At 23.8% G+C, this 25568-nt stretch overlaps 2 protein-coding genes across 3 annotated transcripts; one reads left to right on the top strand and one right to left on the bottom strand.

Annotated features, from left to right (window-relative positions):
• Window positions 1-176: 176 nt before the first annotated feature.
• LOC122498564 (probable ATP-dependent RNA helicase DDX52) lies at window positions 177-4589 on the bottom strand. The gene is made up of 10 exons (XM_043606347.1): window positions 4376-4589; window positions 3815-4084; window positions 2841-3026; window positions 2387-2642; window positions 2184-2256; window positions 1852-2055; window positions 1688-1778; window positions 1494-1616; window positions 1153-1379; window positions 177-1041 (listed from the first exon to the last, which is right to left on the bottom strand). The coding sequence occupies exons 1-10, from the start codon at window positions 4460-4462 to the stop codon at window positions 567-569; spliced, it is 1992 nt and encodes a 663-aa protein (XP_043462282.1). The 5' UTR covers window positions 4463-4589; the 3' UTR covers window positions 177-566.
• A 303-nt stretch (window positions 4590-4892) lies between these two features.
• LOC122498543 (SAFB-like transcription modulator) lies at window positions 4893-24313 on the top strand. Of its 2 annotated transcripts, none has more exons than XM_043606317.1 (15): window positions 4893-5247; window positions 7105-7186; window positions 7289-7419; window positions 7630-7908; window positions 10203-10227; window positions 11213-11366; window positions 14902-14942; window positions 15168-15433; window positions 15544-15712; window positions 16349-16602; window positions 16820-17334; window positions 17726-17899; window positions 19635-19774; window positions 20076-20229; window positions 23045-24313. In XM_043606317.1, exons 1-15 carry the CDS (start codon window positions 5125-5127, stop codon window positions 23205-23207), a joined length of 2670 nt encoding a protein of 889 aa, XP_043462252.1. In that variant the 5' UTR covers window positions 4893-5124; the 3' UTR covers window positions 23208-24313. The 2 variants fall into 2 exon arrangements, with proteins under 2 accessions (XP_043462252.1, XP_043462253.1); XM_043606318.1 differs by having other exon boundaries at window positions 15565-15712.
• The last annotated feature ends 1255 nt before the right edge of the window (window positions 24314-25568 follow it).

Here is a 25568-nt window from a genome sequence, read left to right on the forward strand (position 1 = left end):
GTTTTGCAAAATTACAAAAGAATTTTGAGTGATTTATAAAAAAAAAAAAAAAATTTATTTTCGAAAAACTTGAGTCGGAGCGTGAGAAATTCATAAGACTAAAAACTATTTTTATGTTTAAGTTTATTATTAACAGATTTTTTTTTCTATCTATTTTACTAGACTGGATTTTTTTCTTTATATTTTATAAGATTTCGCTTGGATTTTTGTGAAATTTGTATTTGTTTATAATGAATGCTTTCATTGTTTATAAACGCGCCTAAGGTAATGCTCAATGTTAAAAAGTTGTTTGTTTTTTTAAATTAATTTTGACGAGTCAATGACGAATTATGTAAATTGGCTTTTTTCTAGTCTACGATAATTATATACATATAATAATATAATAAAATTATAATCGTTAATGTAAAAAATAATATTAGGATGATTTGCAATATTTATGAAAGCAGGATTAAGAGATTTTTTTAGTTTATGAAAAACAGATTTATATATGAATTTTTTTTTACAAAAATCGTAATTGTTTCGTGAAAATACATACAATAATGTTTTAAAAATTGAGTCTTTGTAATTTATGTTTTAGTTCCTTTTTTCGCCTTTACTTTTTTCGCTAAAAGTATATTTGTCTTTTTGGCAATTTTCGCCTTTTGTTTCTTTCCATTAAATGTTTCTCGAACATTTTCGTTTGATTTTTTCTTTTTTTGTTTAGGGGAATTTTTTTTCCCTCGACTTTTAGATGTTTCGTCTTTTGTTTTTTTCTCTTTTTTATTTTCACTTTTTCCTTTTTTAACTGTTTCTTGATTATTAGCTTCATTTGGAGATTTATTTATTTGTTTCTTTTCGTCGAATTTTCTATTCTTTTGCTTACCTTTGGAGGAATCATTATTTTCGTTCTTAAATCTTCTTTTATGCTTGAGTCTGGTTGATATTGTTTTTCGTTTAGGAGCCACGTGCTCTAATTTCTTGACAGTTTTTCTATTGTATTTCTTCACTTCCAACATGTATTCGGGAACTTCACAGCCTGAATCTCGCATCACCTCGGCGATACTGTAAAAATTGGGAAATAAAATTTATCACAAGGAAAAAATTCTTTAAAATATTGTAGGACAAATTTTCTTTTAATTTCTTGACAAATTGACTGTACGAAAAAATTGAAACCTTCTTAAATTGACGGTATCGTTTTGTGTGAAGAATGTGATGGCTTTTCCTTTGTTACCAGCTCGACCAGTTCTTCCAATTCGATGAATGTACGAAATTCCAGAAGGTGGAAAATCGAAATTAATTACTAGACTCACACCCTTGAAATCAATTCCCCGACTCATCAATTCCGTGCACACGAGAAACCAAATTTTTCCCTCTCGAAAGCATCTGACAACATTATCTCTCTAAAAAGATTAATTTTTGAAAATTAGAACTAGAAATTTCAAAAACATTGAAGAAAAGTACAAATTGGAAATGAAAATAATAAAACTAAAATTGAAATAATTAAAATAATTCACCTGCGTTTGGGTTCTGTCGGCGTGTATAACATCGACATTAATTCCATCGTAAATAAGTTCATTAAATAATTCTTGAGCTCTGTCTTTACTCTGAACGAAAATCAAAACTGGCGGCGTTATTCCCTATGTTTAAAAAATTAGAATTAGCATAAATTTTCTTTTTATGTTTTTTGCAAAATTTTAGACTAAATTACCTTTTGAATTATATTTCGTAGTGCCATTAATTTTCCATCTTCACTTCCAACGTACAATAATTCTTGATCGATAAGATCAGTTGCGGCATTTCTAAATAATTTGCAAAATCGAAAAAATCGTTATTATTAGATAACAACAATCGAGATATTATTATTGAAATTACCTTAAACCGATCATTACAGAAATCCAACTCTTGAGATTTTTTCTACACCATTTGGTAACTGCTGGCGTTTGCGTTGCGCTGAACATCGCCTGTCGAAGTTTTGGATTCGAGCAAGCTTTCGAAATTGCACTCAATTGATCACGAAAACTTCTTGTTCCATCTTCGAACATTTTATCTGCCTCGTCGACAATCAACCATTCGACGCTGTTTGAATGTAAAAAAAAATAAATATTATTATTACATCAGAAAAAAAATAATATTATTATACAATTAATATTAAGTTTTTTAAATTGGCTTATAAAGAAAAATCCATTTAGGATAAATTTATTTACTTGTTTAGTGAAATAGCCGGTGGGTCTTGATTTAGAAGAAACATCAATCGTTTTGGCGTCGTGATTAATATATCTAAACAAAAATTTAACAATTAAAATATTGAATATTTATTTCAATCGAATTGAAATAAATAAATATTTGATATTTTAACTACAGTTTTTAATTATTTTTATTTAATGAAATAAAAAAGGAAAAAACTGACCGAATTTATTTGAACTCTTTGGTCCATATTGAGAGAGTGCTTTATTAATTTTACTAATAATGTGAACTCGAAAATCGCGACCTTCGCTAATTTTCATACACTCTCTGTACGTTTGTTTGGCTAATTCCCTAGTGGGACTGAGAATAACGGCACGAAATCCTTTCTTCTGTGGTCCACCTAATTGATGAAGAATTGGAAATAAAAAGGCGGCAGTTTTTCCTGAACCCGTTGGAGCACAAGCTAATATTTGCTTTCCCTGAAAGAAATATTCTTTATTAAATATTAAATAATTACCAAAATTACATAAATACCAAAATTGTATAAACAAAAATTAAATAAATACCAAATAAATCTACCGAATAAATAAATTTAAATAAAAAATGAAAACTACAAAATAATAAATAAATCTAAGAAATGAATATATTAATATTCGATAAAAAATAAACCCAATTACCTCCAACATAACAGGAATTGCTTGCATTTGAATCGGCGTTGGTTCCTTATATCCGGAATTTGTCATATTTTTTAATAAATCACCACCGACTTTATAAACAGTCGATAAATGTTCGAATTTTTCTATTGGATTCGGTACATCGTGTCCAATAATTGATATTCGATTTTGTTTTCTAAACGAATTTATCTAAAAATTTCAAGAATTGTAATTTTTTAATCGAAAAAAACAGGGTTGTAATAAAAATATAATTTTGTTTTTTCCGACTTCCAGACAAAATTTTGACTTTTTTCCAGAACCTAAAGAATTATTCTGATTCACTCTAAAAATTATTAGATAATAAAAAAAAATGTTCTGTTACATTTGTTTACGAATTCTTTTAATTGTGAAATTATTCCAAAACATCAATAAGTTCCTTTTTGAATAAATATTTCATCATTAATTGATTTTTTCTAAAAAAATTACAATGGAAATTGCATTTTAAATAATTAAATACCTGTAAAAATGTTATTATTTATGAAAATGATTAAATTATTGAGAAGAAATTTATATTAAATTTGTAAATAATTGAATACTTTTGGACAATTTTATTAAAATAGTAACATTGAATTGAAGAAAATTTTAGAAAATAATAAAAATTTTGCCAAGAATTTTATTGAAATTTTTGAAAATAATTCAATTTCGGAGAATTTTTTATTCTTTATGAAAATAATTAAATTTCTGCGAAGAATTTTATTACTTTTGAAAATAATTGAATTTCTGCAATAATTTGTAACTTCTCCAAAATTTAATTAATTTTGCAATATTTAAATAAAATTATTGATTAAATAATTTCTAAGTAATAATTTTATGATAGTTCTTCGAGAATTAAATTTTTAAAAAAGAAATTATTTTCAGAAATAGGACAAATTAAAGGTTTTATATTAGAATTCGTGGTAATTTTATAGTTTATAAGGCAAACAAAATTATTAATTTACCTTTTCTCTTTCCTGCCTCTTTTGTTTCTCCAATATCTCCTCATCAGTAAGAATTTTCTGCTTTTTATTTTTCTTGATAATTTTTCCATCTTTTGATGCTTTTAGACCTTCATAAAATGTTAAAACATTTTCGTCTTCAACTGTATCATCATTATCATTATCATCATCGTCACGTTTTCTTTTAGTAGAAAATTCTAAATTATCAGCAATAGAATCTAAAGGTTCAACTTTAATTTCAACCTTCTCTTCTTTCACTGGTTTCCTTATTAACTGTAGAAGAAAAAATTAAAATAAAAAGAAAAATGTTATTAGCAATACAGAAAGATGTAGATGAAAAAATTGGAGTAAATAGAAATATTTATAGAAAAAGATTTATAAAAAAAAGTATACAATTAATTTAAAATACAAAAATTACGTTTATAAACTAGAAAGTAGAAAAATTTGATAATAATTATAATTTTATTATATTAACTTATTAGAAAATAATTTTTTTTTTCATTTTTAAACGTTAGTTAGGTAAATAGACAACAGTTGAGAAATAATTTATCTAATAGAACTTACGGAAAATCTTTCGGCATCACTTTGAAAACGTTTCAAATTAAACTTCGCTCCTGCTGATAATGTTTTAAATATATCGTAAGCATCCATAATGTTTAATTTCTCTAAATTATGTTAATGTTTATAACATTATTTTGGCACGTGTATTTATTTTTAAATTGAACATAACCTCAAAAATGGTTCGATCGGTATTGTCATAGACTATAGGCAACACAGTCGTTCGACTTTCTTTCTGTAGCACAATTTTCAGAGCCACCTGGTGGTGTCCACGTCAAAATTACGCCCCCACTATTTCCGAAGTCAGCAAATTAAAATAGAAAATTAATAATTGCTAATTTTATCTAAATTTTCTCTTTCCACAATAATATTAAAATTAAAAATCGAATAATTAGTTTTTCTCTTTAAAAATAAGTGAGAAAATGTATTTTAAAATAAACAAACAGTATTATTCCGGATATTGTATAATTTACAATGTTGGTATTATTGACAGGCAAAAGAGAACCGTGTTTCGTTTCCGGTTCTAGCAGTTTAGTTTCTGCTTTTTTTCCCTTGGTGCGTGGTTATTTGTCTTGAAAAAAAATTTTAATAACATATATTTCCGACACAAATTAGTGTTATTTGTTATGTTGTTAAATAATAATCGATTGTTCTTAATATAAAGTATCAAAGAATAAGCAGTAAATTGTGCAACGTCTATTGTAGTTATTTCAATCGGACATTGGAATTCGCCAATTTGCCCCTGTAGATTAACAATGGCCGACACAGAAGGCAAAAGATTAACCGAGCTTCGTGTTATAGATCTTAAAAATGAACTCGAACGACGGGGCCTTGATAAAACTGGAAATAAAGCCGCTCTTTTAGAACGACTATCAAAGGTAATTTTTTTTCTTTAATTTATCTTTAATATCAAGAAGAAATTAAAAATTTGTTTCATTTGGCATATTTATGATGGGTTGGTGGGACTTGACGCCATTTTAACCTTATTGATCCTAATTTTATAATAGCATCTTCAATGACTTCAATTTACTGTCGATTGTGCACATTTTAAATTTATCATATTTCATTCGATTGGTATTTTTGAAATTTTTCTTATTTTCTTATTTTCTTATTTTTTTCAAACTGTAAGTTAAAATATTGTTCGGGGAATAAAAACTGATGACATTGGCAATTATGCTTATCAGTAATAAAATTTATTTTCTATTACTCTGATATTCGTTCTTTTTCTGCCACGAAAGCTAATTTTATTTACGAATTTTCGTTTATATGGTTTTTACATTTTACTCTGTTTTCGTTCATTAGTTGCGAATATTTTATTTCAAAATTCCGTTATTTTAACAATTGAATATTTTTTGGATAATAATTGCTTGGTAACGGATGTATTAAATCATTATTTATTAGAAAACTTAAATTAATTTAACCTTATTTTAATAATTTTAATAAAATTCTTCAATTCAATTATTTTCAATATTTTAATAAAATTCATTGAATGAAATAAATTATTTTAAAAAATTGTAATAAAATTTCACGAGAGGATTCAATTATTATTTAAATTTTTAATAAAATTATTCCAGAGAATTCAATTATATTCTAAAATTTTAATAAATTCTTCTAAACATTTCAATTATTTTTGTAAATTTTAAAATTCTTTGTAAGAATTCAGTTATCTTCATAAATAATAAAATTCTTTGCAAGGAATTCAATTATTTTCATTATTTTAATAAAATTCATTGAATAAAATTAATTATTTTAGAAAATTGTTATAAAATTCTGAAAAGAATTCAATTACATATTTACAAAAATTTTAATCAAAATTCAAATATTTAACTTCAATTATTAAGAAACACAATTATTTTAAAAACTTGATAGAAATTCTTAATAAAATTCAATTACTTTCAACTCCATTATTTGAAAAAAATTCAAAGAAATTCTTCAAAAAAATTTAATTACGATTTTTAAAAATTTAAATTTTTTAATTTAAAATAATTTAAACATTTTAAATAATTTAATTTATAACATTTTACGAAGGAATTCAATTATTTTCCATTGTTTTGATAAAATTCTTTGCAGGAATTCAATTATTTTGAATACAATTTTAGTAAAATTTCACAAGAAAATTGAATTGTTTTTTTTTAAATTTTTAATAAAATTGTTCGAAAGAATTCAATTATATTCTAAAATTTTGTTATTAAATCAATTAAAATTTTTAGGAAAACTACATTATTTTCAAAAAACTTTAAGAAATTCTTCAAATGATTTTAATGATTTGTAAAAATTCTAATAAAATTGTTTAAAAGAATTTAATTCTCTGTCAATAATTTAAAAAAAATTAAAAGTAAAATTGTTTATTACAATTATTTAAAAATCGATTATATTTTAAAAATTAAAGAAATTTTTGTAATGAATTCAATTATTGTCAAAATCTCGTATTTATTCTTCGAGAAAATTCAATTATTTTCTAGTTTTTAATAAACTTTCTTAAAAGAAATAAATTATTTAAAAAAAATTATAATAAAATTCTGAGAAGAATTTAATTATTTTCTAAAAATTTTAATAAAATTGAATTTAATGAAATGTTTAATTTCAATTATTAAAAAACACGATTATTTTAGAAAACTTGAAAGAAATTCTTCATTTGTATGGAAAAAAATTGTCTCTGGATTTAATTTCCCCCCCGATGAATTGTTAATTAAATTTTAGAACGAATAAAATTAAATTTAAATTGTTTTTTGCAGGTTATTGCAGAGGAGGGTCATAATCCTGATGATTATTTAATAGTTCCAAATGCACTAAATAAATCCGGAAGAAAAAATAGTGGTAACTTACAATAAATAATTTTTCCCTCGAATAAAATTGTCTTTTTGCAAAATTTTATCTCCTTGAAAATTTTATTAACATTTTTTGTTTCTTATTTTTAAGGAACAGGTGCACAAAGTCAAGAGGAGCAAATGGACACATCGGACATAAAAGTCGAAGTTTCTGAGAGTTCAGAAGGCATTGAAGAAACTAGTGCGGAAATTACTGATGAAAATATAAAAACTGAAGTTGATGTAATTTTTATATTATATATTTCTAAATTTTTAATTGTGTGACACGCTCTGAAAAAAAGAATAAATTTGATTAAAAACAAGACCTTCTCATTTTTTGTGAGAATATAAAAAATTCCATTCGGAATCAGCGTATCACAATAATTAATAATAATAAACAATAAAAAACAATTCAAAAATGTAATCAGAAAAATATTTTTTCTATTATTTTAGGCAGCAGTCAAAGATGAAGTTAAAGACGAAGAGATGAATGATACAGATGTATCTCAAAATGACATAAAATGCGAAGTCGAGGAGAAAAAAGTGCAAATAAAAGAAGAGGAGGAGAAAAAGGTCCAAGTAATTTTGAAGGAGGAACCAAAAATTTTGAATAATAAAGAATCGTCACAAAATACGGAATCAACAACGACTGCTGAAACAAATGGCATTGACAACGAGGACTCGATTAATCTCACTATTGGAGAAGATGAGGAAAATCTCCTTGCCGAGGAGGTAATTTAATATTTTCAATTGAATACTTAATTTTTTAAAAGTAATCACAATTTTCAGGCTTTGCACTCATTTACTAAAACTTACTATTATTTACTATTTTTCTTACGATTTACTACTATTTAGTAAATAGAAAAGCGACAAATTGTCTTTCAATTTTCTTTCTCAACTTATAAATTTTTAAAATTATTTATACAATTAAGGTCCTTTAAATAAATTTAAAATTAAAACAATATAAAGTTTGTTGCAAGTTTTAGAAATAATTAATTATTCTAGGTCAATTATTTACTTTTTGTATTTAAATAATTAAATTCGCGTTTTGAATAAAATTATTTAAAACTTCAATAATTTTTAAAGGAAAATAATATATTAATAATTTTTTCTAAATAAATATTTAAATTTAGAAAGTTTTTAAAATTTTATTATTTCTTAAAATTCCAGTTATAACGCTTCTAATATTCAATTATTTTCCAAAATTTTATCTGCGAAATTCTTTTTTAACCGTTAGACTGCAGGAAAACCTAATTATAGGTTCTATGTTAGTTTGGATATTAGCACCGGATATACTTCACATACAGTCGTAATATTTGTAAATATAATATGTCTAAATAAGTTGATCAAACCCCGGCCAGTCTAAAAGTTTAAATCAATTTTTATTAGAATTCAACGATAATTGAATTATTTAAATACAGAAAGTTTTGTAAAATTTAATTATTTTCCAAATTTTTTGTTAACAATTTTTCAAAAAAATACAATAATATTTAAAAATTATTTTTTAATAAGCAAGAAAATAAAATTTATTTTAATTAAATTTGAGAAAATTCCATATTTTTAATTTTTTAAAAATTATTTTTGGGAATTCAACTATTTTTAAAAGAATTTTAATTACGATTTTTTTTTAAATAACCTCACTATTTGAGAATTTCTAAATTGAATTTTTTAATTTTTGTTTAATAAATATTTGAATATTTGTTATTTCTTTTTCTATCAGAAATTAAAATTTTAAAATACTTTCAATGTAAAACGTTTTGAAATTTAATTGAAATTAGAACTACAATTCTTCCAATTCTTGAAATATTTTCTAAAATTTGAACTTACATTTTTTTTAAAAATCAATTCTTATCAAAAAGTTGTGCGAGAATTAAATTATTATAATAAATGAAAATAATTTGATTTTTTCTAATAATTGCAACTGTAATTCTACTTATGAATTTTTTTTAATTTGAAAAACAAAATTCATACACTATTTAAGATTTTGAATAATTTGATATTTTTTTTGATAAAATTTCCTTACTTTACAGTCCTGTAAAAATGCGATTATTTTCAAAATTCTAGGGGAATTAATTTCAGTAAAACACTAATCACTCTATTTAGAAATTGTTATTGTTAAGCTATTGAATTTTTTTATTATTGAATTTTATTAAAATTTTTAGAAAATAGTAAAATTTTTCTCAGAATTTTGTAACAATTTTCTAAAATAATTTAATTCATTTAAGGAATTTTATTAAAATATAGAAAATAATTAAATCCTTTTAAAAAATTTCTTTAATTTTTTCAATGTAATCGATTTTGTTAATTATTGTAATTAATAATTTCACTATAAAAATTTTATTACAATTACTGATAGAAAATTAAACTCTTTTAAACAATTTTATTAAAGTTTCAGTAAATAATTAAATTCTTTTGAAAAATTTCCTTAAAATAATCGTGTCTGTTTATAACTATAATTAAAAATTTGATTATAGAAAATAATTGAATTCTTTTGAAAAATTTTATAACGAGTTAAAAAAATTGAATTCTTTCTTGAAATTTTATTGAAAATAATTTAATTTTTGCAAAGATTTTACTATTTAAAAAAATAATTGAATTTTTTTCGAAGGATTTATTAAAATTTTAGAACTTAATTGAATTTTGGTAAAAAATTTTACTATTTATAAAAATAATTGAATTCTTCCGAAGAATGTTATTATTTATGAAAATAATTGAATTTTTGCGAATTAGAATTAGAATTTTATTTATTTTAAAAAGAAAAATTGTCAAAAATATTAGAAAACAAAAAAAACAAACGTAAATAACTAAATTGGAAAATTTAAGTTAAATTAAAATTAAATTAATTGATTAAGTAAATTAAAATTAAAAAATGACTAGAAAAATGCTTAAGACTACCGATAGTTTTTTATCACTTCTTTTCAGTCTTAAAGCTACTTTTTTAAATTAATTGACGAGTGCAAAATCTACTAATTAGTTTTTTGCTTCCTTTACGAATATTTGTAAATTTTTCTCTTTTTATTTTTCAGACTGAGACGCCAGATAGGCAGAAGGGTAAGTCTCTCACTTGAAAATTTTAATTACACGTGTTGATAATTTTAGTTTGTAAGCGTAGTGTTAGAATTTCTCTATGTATAAAGGAAAAAAGAAACAATAGAAACGCTTTCACAAAACTTTTTTCTTGTGAAAACTGCCTCGAGGTAAATGAGAAAAGGAGCCAAAATTTTTCTTCTTTCGTCATTACTTCAATCCAATCTGGTTCGAGGAGTCTGTGCCCACAGCTGGAGAATTGGGAGGTTTCCGAGAGGCCCATTGACACAAATGTGGAAAGCTGTGATCGACATCATCTCCAAAGTAATCGACATCCCCGAAATCGTCTTCCAAATTCTTTTCTCTATCAGGACTTCAATCACAGGGATAAAAAAAAATTACTTTTTCAGTACAGGAAACAAAAAAAAAAAAAAAAAAAAAAACAGAAAACAATTATTTAGTCTTTAAGTTTAGTTATCGTTTAGATTTTCATATGCAAATTACATTAATTCTACCTGCCGCCTAGAGCATCGTTGGATCAACTCACAACAGCGAATTTTTTATCTGAAGACGCATAATTTTTTCTCAATCTTCAACGCATCATCTTTTTTTAATCTCCAAGTCTCTCACATCAATCAAGACAGCAATGTTTTCAGCATCATTTTTCGATGTTATAAAAAAAAAAAAAAAAAATCTTCAACCTACCATTGAAAAAACGAGTCATCATTGAAAAAACAAATCAAAAACCTGCGGACGAAAACCGTGTACCGATTTTCCCTTTGTTGTTTCTCTTCTTGTCAACAGTTATACGTTAAAACCTTTCCGAGAAGAATAATTAGCTGAGCCATAGGAAAACGGATTTTTAAAAAAAAAACTCGTTCTGCGCTCTTTTTGGAAACAAAATAGTGACAGATACAGTTTTTTTGTAGGGAGAGAAAAAGCGAGCAATTTTTGGCTCTCCAAAGGGTGTGTGTGTGACAGTTTTTGCAAACCTTGATTGTCCCTGCAGATGGTGGAGTGGGAGAGAGGAAGAGAACCCAAGATAACAAGAAGGGAGACTCTAAAGGGAGCGGTAGACCGGATGGCAGCGCCAGCAACAAGGACGGGAGCACTGGAGCAAGCGCCGGGACCAAGAGCAAGGACGCCGGTGAAGGAGGCAAGAGGTTGGTCTCACATTGCTAAAAAAAAAAAAAATAAAACTCGGTTCTCTCAGTGGTTTTAAAACTTGTGACGATGTTGTCGCAAAAAATAAATAATCGACAATGGATATTCTCTCCGTCATCCGGATTTACAATGACGATTTGGACCTCACGGATTCCAAAGATCGCTTTGTTTTTGTATCAAAGTCTTTCTCACACACAAACACACAAGCAAGATTTCACTTTATTCCCTATTTTTTTTCTTTCAATATTTCCAACAAAAAAAAAGAATCTGGAGTGAGTAATCTTCAGTATTGTTTTTTTTTCCTTTTGAAAAACGGGGGACATAATTTTTATCACTGGAAAGGTATGTTAAGATCTAACTAATTGGCTAGCAGTCTTTTGATACTTTTTTTTTATTAGAATTATAAAATGTTTCTCTTAAAGACTTTTCGCTGACATTTCAAACTGAAAAATATTCTCCATTTCAAATTTGAAAAAAAATTCTTCATTTTGTTTTTAAAATAAATTTTTATCTTAAAAAGAATTTTTTCTGGTGAGAGAAATAATTTTTTAGTTTGAAATTAGTTCAACGGGAAAAACTTTAATGAGAGTGGAAAGAAATAGAAATTCAAAAAAGACACTGGTGGTAGGAAATTTTTTTCATTTCTTTATACTGATTCTAATATTTTTAAGATGAGAGAAAGGAAGTGAAAAATGATTTTTTTTTTAAAGTGTAAAGGAAATTTTTCACTTTCTTTGTTTTCAGTTAAGAGTGTTAAGCAGTCATTTAAAGATGAGCATGTCAATAATTACCAAAAGCAGTGTCATGCAGAAAAGAAAATATTTAACGTTGATAAAAAATATTAAAAATTACATTATTCGTAATTTATGGAAAAAAGTTTTGAAAATAAATTAAACATATTATTTAATGTAAAATTATCAAAAAAAAAAAAAAATAATATTTCATTTGTAAGATTCATAAAAAAATATGTATTTAGAAAAAATACTCGGAATATTAAGAATTAAATTACTTGATATTATTATTTATTTTTCAATATTAATTATTATTATTAAAAATAATTGAATTTCCGCGAAGAATTTTATTATTTATGAAAATAATTGAATTTTTTTAAAAAATACAATTTATAAAAATAATTGAATTGTTTCGAATAATTTTATTTGAATTTTTGAAAATAATTGAATTTTTTGAAGGAATTTTATTAAAAATTTTGAAAATAATGATTTTTTAAAAGAATTTCATAAAAATTGTTGAAAATAATTTAATTTTTATTAAAGTTCTTGAAAATAATCGAATTTAATTAATATTTTTTAAAAATAATTATTGAATTGTTTTAAAGAATTCATTAAAATTTCACGAAAGAATTCAATTATTTTTTAAAAATTTTAGTAAAAAATTTAAAAAATAATTGAATCTTTAAAATTGTATTAAAATTCTATTCAAAATAATTGAATTCTTAAGAAGAATTTTATTATTATTAAAAATAATTGAATTGAAAAATTTTACAATTTATAAAAATAATAGAATTGTTTCGAAAAATTTATTAAAATTCCACAAAAAAAGGATTCAATTATTTTAATTGCATTGAAAATAATTGAATTCTTAAGAAGAATTTTAATATTTTTAAAAATAATTTAATTGTTGCGAGAAATTTTATTAAAATTGTAATGAAAATAATTTAATTCTTAAGAAAAATAATTTTAATTATTTAAAAATTTTAATAGAAATTTTAAAAAAAGTGTTTGATTTCCTTCGAAGAATGTTATTATATTTATAACAAAAAAATAGTTGAATTCTTGTGAGAAATTTTGTAAAAATTCTACTGAAAATAATTGAATAAATTGCTCAGAAGAATTTTATTATTTATAAAAATAATTTAATTCTTATAAAAAATTTTACAGTTTATGAAAATAATTGAATTGTTTTGAAGAATTTGTTAAAATTTTTGGACAATTTTGTTTTTTTGCAAAGGATTTTATTATTCATGAAAATAATTGAATTTTTTAAAAATAAACTAATGGAGTTTTTTAAATAAATTTAATTGAAAATTTTGAAAGTAATTGAATTGTCCGAGTATTTTTTACAAATTCGTATATTTTTCTGTTTTTGTCAAAATTTACAATTTCACAAAACTTTTCTCCAAAATTAGTAAAATATTTTCTAAATAAATTCATGTTTTTCATATATTTACAAGAAAATATTTTTTTAAAGAATATATTTTACATTCATTGTAAGTAGGTGTAAAATATTTCGAGTATTAAAGTATTTTTTATTAATATTTTCAATATAAAAAATTGTTTTTTTAAATATTTCAAATATAAAAATAGTTTTTAAGAATATTTCGAATTCTAAGGTATTTTTTGTAAATTTTGAATATTAAATTGTATAAATAATTTTGAATGCATTAAATATTTTTTTTTAATAAATATTTTGAATATTGAAATAATTTTTACAAATATATTTAATATTGAAATAATTTTTAGAAATATATTGAATATTAAATTTTTCTTTAAAAATATTTCGAATATTAGAATATTTAGTAATTTTTCTAGAAACTTTTTACAAAAAATATTTTTTTTTGCGAATTTTTTACCAAAAAATTATTCTTTGTACCTTTTTTTTAACAAATTTTTTACAAAGAATATTTTAATTTAAAAAAGTAAACAATCTATTCCATTGCATGTTCTTTATAAGAACGAATGGTAAAAAATATAAATTGTTAAGAAATATATTATTTTAGACAAAAATATTAAAAGAATAATTAGAATAGAATATTTGAAAAGTTTTATAAACTAGTGCCAACCAGATAAAATAGACTATTTACATATATTAGAATAAATAAATATTGTCTTAACTTAGAAAAAGATAACAAAACCGGTAAAAAAGAGGATTTTCGTTAATTATTATAAAAAAAAGAATCTGAAGAGAGAGGACAAATTTGTAAATATCTCACCCGGTTATTATATAGTGTAAATAATGAAGAATCGAAGATTCTGTATAAAACAGAATCCCGATCGGTGACAAAATATTCCTATCAACTGGACTGTGATTCTCGAAATATAAAAATGAAACAAGAAAATTCTACCTAAAAAGCGAGTGCGCCAACTGTTTCTCCAAAAAAGTGTTCGAGAAGAAAAATTGTGTGATATTCAACTTACGCTGATAAAATATTATAAAAAAAAATGTTTCGTTAAGTGACCACTGACTTTTATTTCTAAGGATATTCGTGATAATTGCTTGCAATAAAGAAAAAAAAAATTTTTTCAAAAATAATTAACGAAAAAAAAGAAATATAGAAACTCGTGTTTCAACCAAATAGGTTATAAAAGAGAAAAATAGTTAGAAAATTTGTTGAAGCAAATTTAGACGAGAATAAAAAAAAAAATTGCTAGCCAAATTTATGGGCTTAACATAATTACAGAGATAATTATTAAGTCTCTTAATTAGTGTTTAAAAATTTTATTTTTCATCAGACAGTATAATGAAAAAAGAATTTTATTTTATTTCTCCAAAGACTGATAAATTATCTATTTTCAGCGGAGATTCGATCGGTAAAGGACAAAAGCGAGATGACAAAGGTAACAATTTTTTAATTCTTTACTTTCAATTTTGTCTTTTTTCTATTTTCTGATTTTTAATTCTTAATTTAATTTTTAATTTTATAATTCAAATTTTTTTATCCATTTCTTTAAAATTTAACTCGTAACGAAATTAATTTCGAATTAACGAAATTAATTATTTCGAATTTAAAAAATTACAGTTTGAATTTATTTGATTTAATAATTTTTTTCTTTCTTTTACAGATAAAAAATCGTCGCAAAATTCATCGAATGCGAGCAGTCGAAATTTATGGGTGTCGGGACTATCGTCGACAACACGTGCGACAGATTTAAAGCAAATATTTTCCAAGTATGGAAAAGTTATTGGAGCAAAAGTTGTGACAAATGCAAGAACACCGGGAGCACGTTGTTATGGTTATGTGACAATGTCAAGCAGTGAGGATGCATCGAAATGTATCAGTCATTTGCATAGAACTGAACTTCATGGACGATTTATATCGGTAGAAAAGGTACGTACAAATTCACAAGAAAAAAGAAAATTCTCTTCGAAGTGATTGAAAAAAAAATTATTTGGTTTTTTTTTAAATCACTACGACTTTTTTTCATTTTTATTAATTAGGCAAAGGGTGATTCTCAACAGAGTCATATGCGAAAGAGAGATTCGAATAGCAGTAAATCGGAGAAACCAAAGGAGGAGAAAGAAAAGTTGAAAGACAATCATCAGGATATCATTGAGAAGAAGGATAATAAAGAGGAGAAGAAAAAGGAGTCTGAGGAAACGGAAATTGGTAAATATTTTTAAAAATTTTGGTAAAATTCTTTAGAAGAATTCAATTTCAGTACAATTTCAATTAAATTTTTTGGAAGAACTTAATTATTTTCACTAAATTTTCATAAAATTCTTCAAAACAATTCAATTATTTTCAAAAAATTTAATAAAATTCTTTGCAGGAATTTTAATTATTTTCGTTACAATTTTAATAAAATTTCTGGAAAGAATTCAATTATTTTCTTTTTGAATTTTAATAGAATTTTTAAAAATTGAATTATTTTCAATACAATTTTAAGTAAATTCGCCTAAAAATTTTGCAAGAATTCAATTATTTTGATGTTTCGAATAATTTTTCAATAATTGAAGATATTTAAAAATAAATGTAGATTACAAACATTTTTTTCTAATTAGTTTTTCCCTGACCCTAAAGAATATTTTAGTATTCTATAGGGTCAAAGTTCTGTTCTTCAAAGTCAAAAGTTCTGTCTGGAAATCAGGGAAAAATAAAATCAAATTTTTATGTCAACCTTGTTTTTTTTCATTATTATTTTTTTTTTTTAAATAAACAAATTGAGAGAGTCTTTTTTCATAAAAAATATGTTTAATAAAGAAATTTGAAAATGAGATGAGTTGTATATAAATGTTTTTGCAGGTGTTAAGAAAATAGACGCGAAAGTGGAAGATTCTGAAGAAAAGAAGACGGATAAGGACGCTGAAAAGAAGGACGACAAGGAAAAAGAATCGGACGCACGTTCAACAAAATCAACGAGCAAAAAACCGGAGAGCGAGAGAGGAAGACGTGACGAAAAACGAGTTCGATCATTTGACAGACACAAATCTCGCAGTCGTTCTCGTAGCAGAGAACACCGTCGGCGCGATGATGTTCTCACTTTTGCAAAAATTCGAGTTAGTTTTCCTCTTTTTCTCAATAATCACTGCTACTTAATTTCTCTCAATTCTTTCTTCCTTTTCAATTTTATTTTTTTACTTCTTTATTTTTTACTTTTTACCTTTTTTCCACTTCTTTATTTTTATTTTTTTACCTTTTTTTTCTTTATGCTTCTTACTTAAGAAAATATTTTTCCAAAAATATTTTTTCAAATTTATATTTGACACACCAAAGGATGAACGTGACAGGCAGAGATTGCGCGAGAGAGAGAGACTTCTTCGCGAGGAGGAACGTCGCCGTCGTGAGGAGGAGCATCGTCGTCGTGAGGACATTGAACGACAGCGTGAAGTTGAACGCCGTCAGAGGGACGAGGCAGTGCGTCTCGAGAGAGAGCGGGAGAAATTGCGTCGCGAACGCGAACGAATTGAACAGGAGAAGGCGGAATTATTGCGCTTGGAACGTGAACGTCAAAAGCTTGAACGTGAAAAATTGGAGCGCGAGAGATTGGAATTGAAGAGGCAACAGATGCGCTTGGAGGAGAGTCGTCGTGCACCACCACCGCCGACAATTAAAAGAACGTCGAGCGATCGACGCGATTTGTACGCGGAGCCCGAGAGAAAAAGAATGACCACTGAAATTGGACGTAGACACAGTCCCGAGAGAGTGCCCGAGAGACGATCCGATATTATGGATCGTGTTTCTGATAGACGAATGGAAACTTCGCCCGCCACCAGATACGATACAAGCAGGTTCGTTAAATAAATGTTTTCTTTCACAGTTTTTCTAAGGATATCAAATTGAGACAAAAAACGTATCGAAATTGTTGCGAATTGTTGCGTTTAAAATCTATTTATTGAATAAAATAAATTAAAAAAAAAAAATTTTATTCTATTTAATAAAATAACTATTGCTAATAATTTAACATTTTATTAAATAGTTTTCGAATTGTTCTCGAATGAAAAATTCAATTTTTGCTACTTTCGAAACGTTTTATTGTTTTTAGGCTAAAAATGCCGAAAAATAGTGTTATTTAATTTTTTTTATTTGAAGAAATTAAATTTCTATTTTATAAATTAGAAAATTTTTCCTTTATTGGTAATAAAAATAATGAAACTAATGAGAAATTGAATTTTGATACAGATCAGCACCAGATATTGGTTTGAAGAAGGATTACAAAAGAAGCAGTGAATTTTCGTCTCGTAGCAGTCGACCGGAAACTTTTACTGATGTTTCTCGAAGTAGAGAGGTGATTGTTCGTCGTGAACCTTTACCAACTCCATCACCAACAATCGATCCACGACAAGTTAAAGACAGGTAAGTTTTTTTTTCTCTCTCTTTTTTTTATTGTAGTAATTTAGAGACACGAATTTTTTTTCCCTAGATCTACATAATCAATTAATAATAAATTTAATTACTCTAAATTTACTGCTATTCTCAAGTCTAATTATTAATTTTGAGATTATTAAAATAAATTAAACAAAAAGATTAAAATAAATAAAAGTAAAAGATTAAAATGAATTAAATTAAAAGATTAAAATGAATTAAACTAAAAGATTAAAACAAATTTAACTTGATGTTAAATAAAATCTTAAAATTTATGATCGATGAAATTTTTCATAAAATTTAAAAAATTTGTTTAGAAGTTGGTTGTATTTTAAATTCTTATAATCTGTACAAACTTGTTATGACCTACATTATTTTTAAAAGACAATATTCATCCCAAGAATGCAATTATTTTCAAAAGTCATAAAATTTTTCAAAGAAATTCAATTATTTTTTTAAATTTTCACGAATACCTCGTCAAGAATTCAATTATCTTTATAAATAAATAGGGAAATTCTTCTCAAGAATTAAATTATTATCAAAAATTTTCCAAAAATTCTTCTCAATAAGTCAATTATATTCAAAAATTTTAATCAAATTCCTTCTTCTCATGAATTTAATTGTTTTAAAAAAATATTATTTAAATTCTTCTCAGGAATTCAATTATTTTTAAAAAATTTAATAAAATTCTTGAAAAAGTTTTCAATTATTTTCTAAAATTGTTATAAAATTCTTTTTTATCCCACATGCACAAAAACGGCGCTTTCTGATAGCAGCCGACAGGGAGGAAAGTCATTCATTTCTTCGACCGTATGAAATTGGCGGCCGTGTTCTCCCAAGGGCAAGAAAATTAGCTGTTCACATGCATTTTTCTTGCCCAAGGGAGAAATCGGCCGCCATTTTCATACAAATCGAACAAGTGAATGACTTTTACTCCCTGTCGTCTGCTATCTGAAATCGCCGCTTTTGTGCATTAGGAATAAAAAATATCGTAAGTAACACGAGAATAAAGGCAGCCAATTTCTTTACGATGATTTTTGTGACACTCGTTCCGGTCTCGGGGCGCCTACGGCGCCCTCGACCTCCACTCGTGTCACAAAAATCACCGTAAAGAAATGGCTGCGTTTCTCCTCTTGTTGCTTAATATACTATAGTATAATAAATTTCATTAAAATTTTAAATAAATTTCTTAAAAGAAATTAAATATTTTCAAAAGTTGTTAATACAATTCTTCGTAAAAATTAAATTTTAAGAAACATTCAATATTATTTATTTATGTATTTAAATAATTGATTTCTCGTAGAATTAAATTATTATTTTTCGTACTTTTAACTAACAATTCTGTAGAATGAATTTTTTTGAAACAGTTTAATTAAATAATAATTGATGTTTTAAAGTAGAACTTTAGTTAAAAATTCTAGAAAATGTTAATTGAATTGAAATGATAGAAATAATTTTGAAGAAATTACAGTAACAATATTCTTATAATAATAAAATAATTGTTTTGTCAGTCGGTCATCTTTAATTATTATAAAACATAAAGTTTTATACTCTAAAATAGTTTTTATATTTTAAATTTTATTTACCCTAAAATACTCTTTAGGGACACTGTGAAGCCTGAATTTATTCAATTATTCGAAATCTTATTTAGAAAAAAATTGATTTTGCGAATGAAAAATTGTAATAAAAGTTGAAAAATAGTGAAATTTTTATTTTTTTCGAAAAGATATGAACGACCAAGCGCTGCGCCTTACAGTCGCGATCGAGATGTTCGACGATCAGATCCAGAATCTCATCGAAGTTCACGAGACTCTCACGGCGGTCGTTACAATGAAAGTTCCAAACCACCAGGATCGAATGCACCACGTGAGTTTTTAATTTTAACATTTGTAATTTTTTTATTTTACAAAAGCTGAAATTATTTAATCTCAGTTTATTTATATTAATATATTTAATATATTTAATTTAGCAATTGTTTATTTATTTTAATATTTTTTTATTACCAAATATTCATATATTTATTGTTTATTTATAATTTAAATATTGTTATTGTTTTAATTTCCAAAGCAAAGGTTTAAATTAAGAAATGAGAATTTTATTTATTTTCGTTTAGAATTTATTATTTTGTGTTTTATTTTATGAATTATTTTATAATTTATTATTTCAGGCGACAGTCGATACGTGGACAACAGTCGTCCAGGTGGATGGCATTCCGGACCACCTTCTGCAAAATCTTTTAATTCTGTTCCAAGTGGCGGCACACGCGATCCACGCAATGAAACTTCCGGTTGGAGCAGTCGATCCTCCGACAACGTCAACAGGTAACGCTTTTCTAAGTAATGAACAAAATTTTTCTTTATTAATATTTTTCAATTTCTGTGAATGTCTAAAAAAAAACGAAAATAATTATCTAAAAAAAAAGAAATAATTTTATCAAAAAAAAAAGAATAAAAGGAAAATAATTAAAAAACATTCATTACAGAAGTTTTCGCTTGAAAAAAAATAGAAGAAAGAAATTTAAAACATAAAAGTAATTTTACGATTCTTTCCTTTATTAAGATTTATAATTTCATTTTCGATTCATATTATTTTATTTTTTATTTATAAATAAAAATACAGAAATTTTATTCCCCCATTTTTCTCTATCAATTTTCTTCTGATTCTTAATTAATTCTAATTCTCAATTTATTTAAATAATAAAAGTTTTGATTTACAGAGAGTGTTATATAATGAATAAAAAGAAAAGTGGTGGAAATTATATTTCTACACCATTGAATTTAAAAATGATTAAAATTAATCGAATAAGTGACGAATAATAAATAGTTAAGTAAGTAAATAATGATAATATAAAGGGGAAAATACAAAGAGGAAGAAATTTTAATAAAAACTTAATTGAATTTTTTTGTTTTGGTTTTTATTTTTTATCAATTTTTTTAAGTTTTCATAAAAAAGAGATTAATTTCGCAATTAATTTTTTTTTCTTTAAATAAAACAGGCTTCGCACTCATCTACTAAATGAGATTTATGACACTAAAATATACTTTTTTCTTCATTTTTTTTGGGGAAATTTGCATCACATTAAATTTGCTAATAGTTGAAATAAAAAAGAAATTCTAAAAATTGTAATAAATTCTTTAAAACGATTCAATTATTCTCAAAAACTTTTCGAAAATCAAAGATTTTCAATTTCTATGCAATTTTAATAAAATTCGACAAAAGATTTTTGATAAAATTCTTCGCAAACATTCAATTTTTTTTATAAGTAATAAAATTTTCACAGGAATTGAATTATTTAAAATATTTCATAAAATTTATTGACAAAAAATCAATTTAAAAACATTTTATAAAATTCTACCGCAAGAATTCAATTATTTTTCCAAGTAATAAAACATTTTTCACGAGAATTCAATTATTTTTAATATAATTTTACGAAAAATGCTCAGAAGAATTCAATTATTTAAAAAATTTGTATAATATTTTTCGTAACAATTCAATTCTTTTTAAAACTTTTAATAAAATTCTCCCTAAGAATTCAATTATTTTACAAAATTTTGATAAAAATCATTGCAAGAATGCAATTATTTAAATTAAATAACAAAATTGTTAACATGATTTCCATTATTTTTATAAATAACATAATTCTTCGCTGGAATTACATTATTTTCCAAGTTTTCAATCAATTTCTGCAATGGAATTCATTTTTTAAAATTTGGATAAAATTGTTGTTAAAAATTAAATTATTTTCATAAATAATTGAATTGTTTTTAAGAATTTAATTATTTTCAAAAATTTTTATAATGTTTTCTTTTAAAAATCCAATTGTTTTCAATAAAAATTTAATTAATTCCAAAGATTCAAATAAAATTCTTCTCAAGAATTCAATTATTTTCATAAATAATAAAATTTTTTCTCAAAAATTCAATTATTTTTTAAAAAATTGATAAGTTTTTGAATTTTTTTATTAATTCTTGACAATTATTTAATTATTTTTACAAATAATTAAACTTTTCACGAGAATTTAAATTTTAAAAAGTTTAATTAAATTCTTCACATGAATTCAATTATTTTCATAAATAATGAAATTCTTCTCAGAAATTCAATTATTTTTTAAAAAATTAATAAATTATTTCTTTAATTCTTCACAAGAATCCAATTATTTTTTTTTCAATAATAAAATGTTTCACGAGAATTCAATTATTTAAAAAAAAATTAAATAAAAGTCTTTGCAAAAATTCAATTATTTTCATAAATAATAAAATTTTTCCTCAAAAATTCAATTATTTTTTCAAAAATTGTTAAATTCTTGAATTCTTTCTTTACTTCTTGACAATTATTCAATTATTTTAACAAATAATAAAACTTTTAACGAGAATTCAATTATTTAAAAAGAATTAAATAAAATTCTTTACAAAAATTCAATTATTTTCATAAATAATAAAATTCTTCTAAAAAATTCAGTTATTTTTAAAAAAAATTGATAAATTCTTTATAAGAATTAAATTTTGAGAAATATTCAATTATTTAATACTTTATTTATTTTTATATTTAAATAGTTGAATTTTAGTTGAACTTTCTAATAAGAATTGATATAGAAATTAATTTCAGTTGAAATTTTAGATAATAATTGAATATTAAAAGCGTTATTGTACGAATTTTTTTTTAAATTACTAAATTTTAAAAGATTATTAAATTGAAATCGTTGAAAATTTTAATTGTTGTAAAACTGTAATAACATTTAAGTTTTTACTTTGTAAAATTATTCATTTATTTTCCTAATTCCTGTGAACGATTGGAATTAAATAATTTGATTTGTTTACTTTTAAAAATTACATTTAAATAAAATTGTTTTTTTTATTATAAAAATTTGAAAAATAATTGAATTTTTCAAAAATTTTGAATTAAAGTTACTACATTTTTCAGTATTAAAGCAACTGTTTGATAATTTTTTTTAATTATTTATTAATTATTTATTTAATTTAATTATTTAATTATTTATTTATTAATTATTTTAAATTATTGAGTGTGAAGCCTGATAAAACGATAGAATAAGTAGTAGTAATAAATGAGTGAAAAATTTACAAAGTCGCAAAAAAGCAACTGGGGGAGGATTAATTAAATAAAAATTTCTATAAACAGATGGGGTAATTCAAATAGTGTGGGAAATGCACTGAGGCATCCTGGTCCACCGATGTATCAAGGAGGACCGATGCAATCTTTGGGAATGTCCGCACCAGGAGCACCAGCATCCTATGACCGATTCGATCCTTACAAAGGATCAATGCCTATGCGAAAATATTAATTTTAAAAACAAAACAAAAAAAAAAAAAAGATAATCGAGAATGAAATTATATTTGAGCCTGAGAAGTCAGAATTTCACCAAGAGAAATTCACTCTACAAATGCCAGTCACTAATTTCATAAAAAAAAAATATTATATATATTATACATATATATAATAAATATAAATATATATAAAAATATATGTAAATTATACATATATTAATAACATATGTCTGCATCTTACATATGTTATCCTTCATTTTAAATCACTCGATAAAGAAAAAAAAACTGAAAATATAAGCAATTAACTAAATTTTCAAGAAAATGAAACATACCAAATTTTCAGTTATTGCAATTTTTTCTTTTTTTCTTAATTCATGAAGAAACAAAAAAAATTGACACTGAAATATATCGTAATAGTATTGCGAGAAAGAGGAAACGAGCTAAAGAAAAAAAAATGTATGAAAGAAATATTGTGCAGCGACTGTTATTTACATAAATTAACAATTTCTATTTCTATATTTAATAATTAATAATTAATAATTCGCAGAAAGTTTGTTCCTAAAATAGGATATATTAGATACGATAGAGTTTCTCTAGAAATAATTATTCTTCGTCTTCTTTTTTTTAATACTAGCTTTTCGAATTTTTGGGGAAACTTTATAATCTAACAAAAAAAAAAAATAATTATATCATTTGAATTGTTCAATTTATACAAGATTTTAAGATCCTGACAATTCTTATATTATAGATTTTGTACAATGAAAACGAAAACAAAAAGTGTCATCTTATCAAAATTAGTTTAGATTTCGTTTATATATTTGATTTCTTTTAGTTTTCTTCATCTAGTGAGAGAATTGTTCTCTTTTTTATTGAGTTAATTTTTTTTTGAAGAAAATGAATTTATTTTCGGAGATATTTCAAGTTTTATTTTGGATTGCATAGAAATATCACCGGCGATTTGCATTTTTCTTTTGTTTTGTGATTGGGGAGTGAGAAAAAAATAGAGAATATTGTATTATAGTCTAAGGCCCTCCAAGCTTAATATCATTTTGCATTATTATTATTAGGTTGTGTATACAACGTGATGTAAAGAGTATCTTAAATAAATTTAGGATAACTGCAATATTGTGGGTTTTTTTTCAATTATAGTCCTCCAGTGTGTCGATTTTGATTTTAGTTTTAGTTTCTTCTGATGAATTGGTAGAAAAATTTCCAATTTATCCGTTTTTTCTGGTTTTTTTTATATAGTTTCTGATTTTGGTTTTCTTTCCTTTTCGATCTTCTGTTTTTTGTGTTTGATTTCTGATTTTCTTTTAATATTTTCTAGATTTTCTGTTTTTTCTGGGTGTTTTTATATGGTTTCTGATTTAGTTTCTTATTCTAGTTTTCTTTCCTTTTCGATTTTCTGTTTTTTGTGTTTGATTTCTGATTTTCTGTTTTTTCTGGTCTTTTTTATATAGTTTCTGATTCTGGTTTTCTTTCCTTTTTGATTTTCCGGTTTTAGATTGAAACTAAATTTTTATTCTTATTTCTGCTTTTCTTTTTAGATTTTCCCGGTTTTTCTGGATTTTCTGTTTTAATTTTTTTCGAAAAAAAATACTTGACAGTGAAACTTTGCACTTGAATTTCGTTTTGATTCTGATTTTTTCAAGTTGTTTTCTTAATTTTGTCCTGAACTTTTTTATTTTCGTATACGTTTCGATTGCTTTCTTTGTTTTCCGCTTTTCTTTAAAATAGTTATTGCCTTTTTTTTTGCAGAATTTGGTCCTTTCAAGTAGATTATAAATTTTCGTTTATTCTTTTAATTTTTATTCTTTGCTATTTTTCTTTCTTTGTCGAAGAAAAGACAAATTAAAGAAAAAAAAAATAAATAATTGACAGAGTAAATATTTGATAAAATAAATAATTGACAAACTAAATAGATAATTCACAATATTCAATGATTGATAATGTTTTCATTAAAAATAAACAAAAAGTTTTGCTGAATTTCTATTTTATAAATATTTAAATTTCGAAAAAATCAAATATTTAACAAAATTTTTATACAATATTCTTCACAATAATTCAATTACTTTCACTAATAATAACATTTTTCATGGAAATTCAATTTAAAAAAAAAATTTTGATAAATTTCTTATTATGAAGAATTTAATTATTTTCAAAAATAACAAAATTTTTTACAGAAATTCAATTCTTTTTAAACATTTTAATAAAATTTTTCACAAGTATTCAATTATTTCCATAAATAATAAAATTCTTCTCAGGAATTCAATTATTTTAGAAAATTTTAACAAAATTCTTTGCAACAATTCAATTATTTTCATAAATAAATAAAATTCATCGCAGGATGTCAATTCTTTTTAATACAATTTTACTGG

This window comes from Leptopilina heterotoma, unplaced genomic scaffold (assembly GCF_015476425.1).
Source record: "Leptopilina heterotoma isolate Lh14 unplaced genomic scaffold, ASM1547642v1 Lhet_152, whole genome shotgun sequence".
Classification (NCBI taxonomy): domain Eukaryota; kingdom Metazoa; phylum Arthropoda; class Insecta; order Hymenoptera; family Figitidae; genus Leptopilina; species Leptopilina heterotoma.

What these genes read in the sequence shown, in the direction of transcription:
- LOC122498564 (XM_043606347.1), bottom strand. Translation starts at nt 4,462, where the DNA reads ATGGATGCTTACGATATATTTAAAACATTATCAGCAGGAGCGAAGTTT. An exon ending in TCTGTAATGATCGGTTTAAG is followed by an intron (nt 1,779 to 1,851) that starts GTAATTTCAATA and finishes CAAATTATTTAG; the next exon opens with AAATGCCGCAACTGATCTTA. An exon ending in CCGACAGAACCCAAACGCAG is followed by an intron (nt 1,380 to 1,493) that starts GTGAATTATTTT and finishes TAATCTTTTTAG; the next exon opens with AGAGATAATGTTGTCAGATG.
- LOC122498543 (XM_043606317.1), top strand. Translation starts at nt 5,125, where the DNA reads ATGGCCGACACAGAAGGCAAAAGATTAACCGAGCTTCGTGTTATAGAT. An exon ending in ACCAGATACGATACAAGCAG is followed by an intron (nt 17,335 to 17,725) that starts GTTCGTTAAATA and finishes ATTTTGATACAG; the next exon opens with ATCAGCACCAGATATTGGTT. An exon ending in CCACGACAAGTTAAAGACAG is followed by an intron (nt 17,900 to 19,634) that starts GTAAGTTTTTTT and finishes TTTTTCGAAAAG; the next exon opens with ATATGAACGACCAAGCGCTG.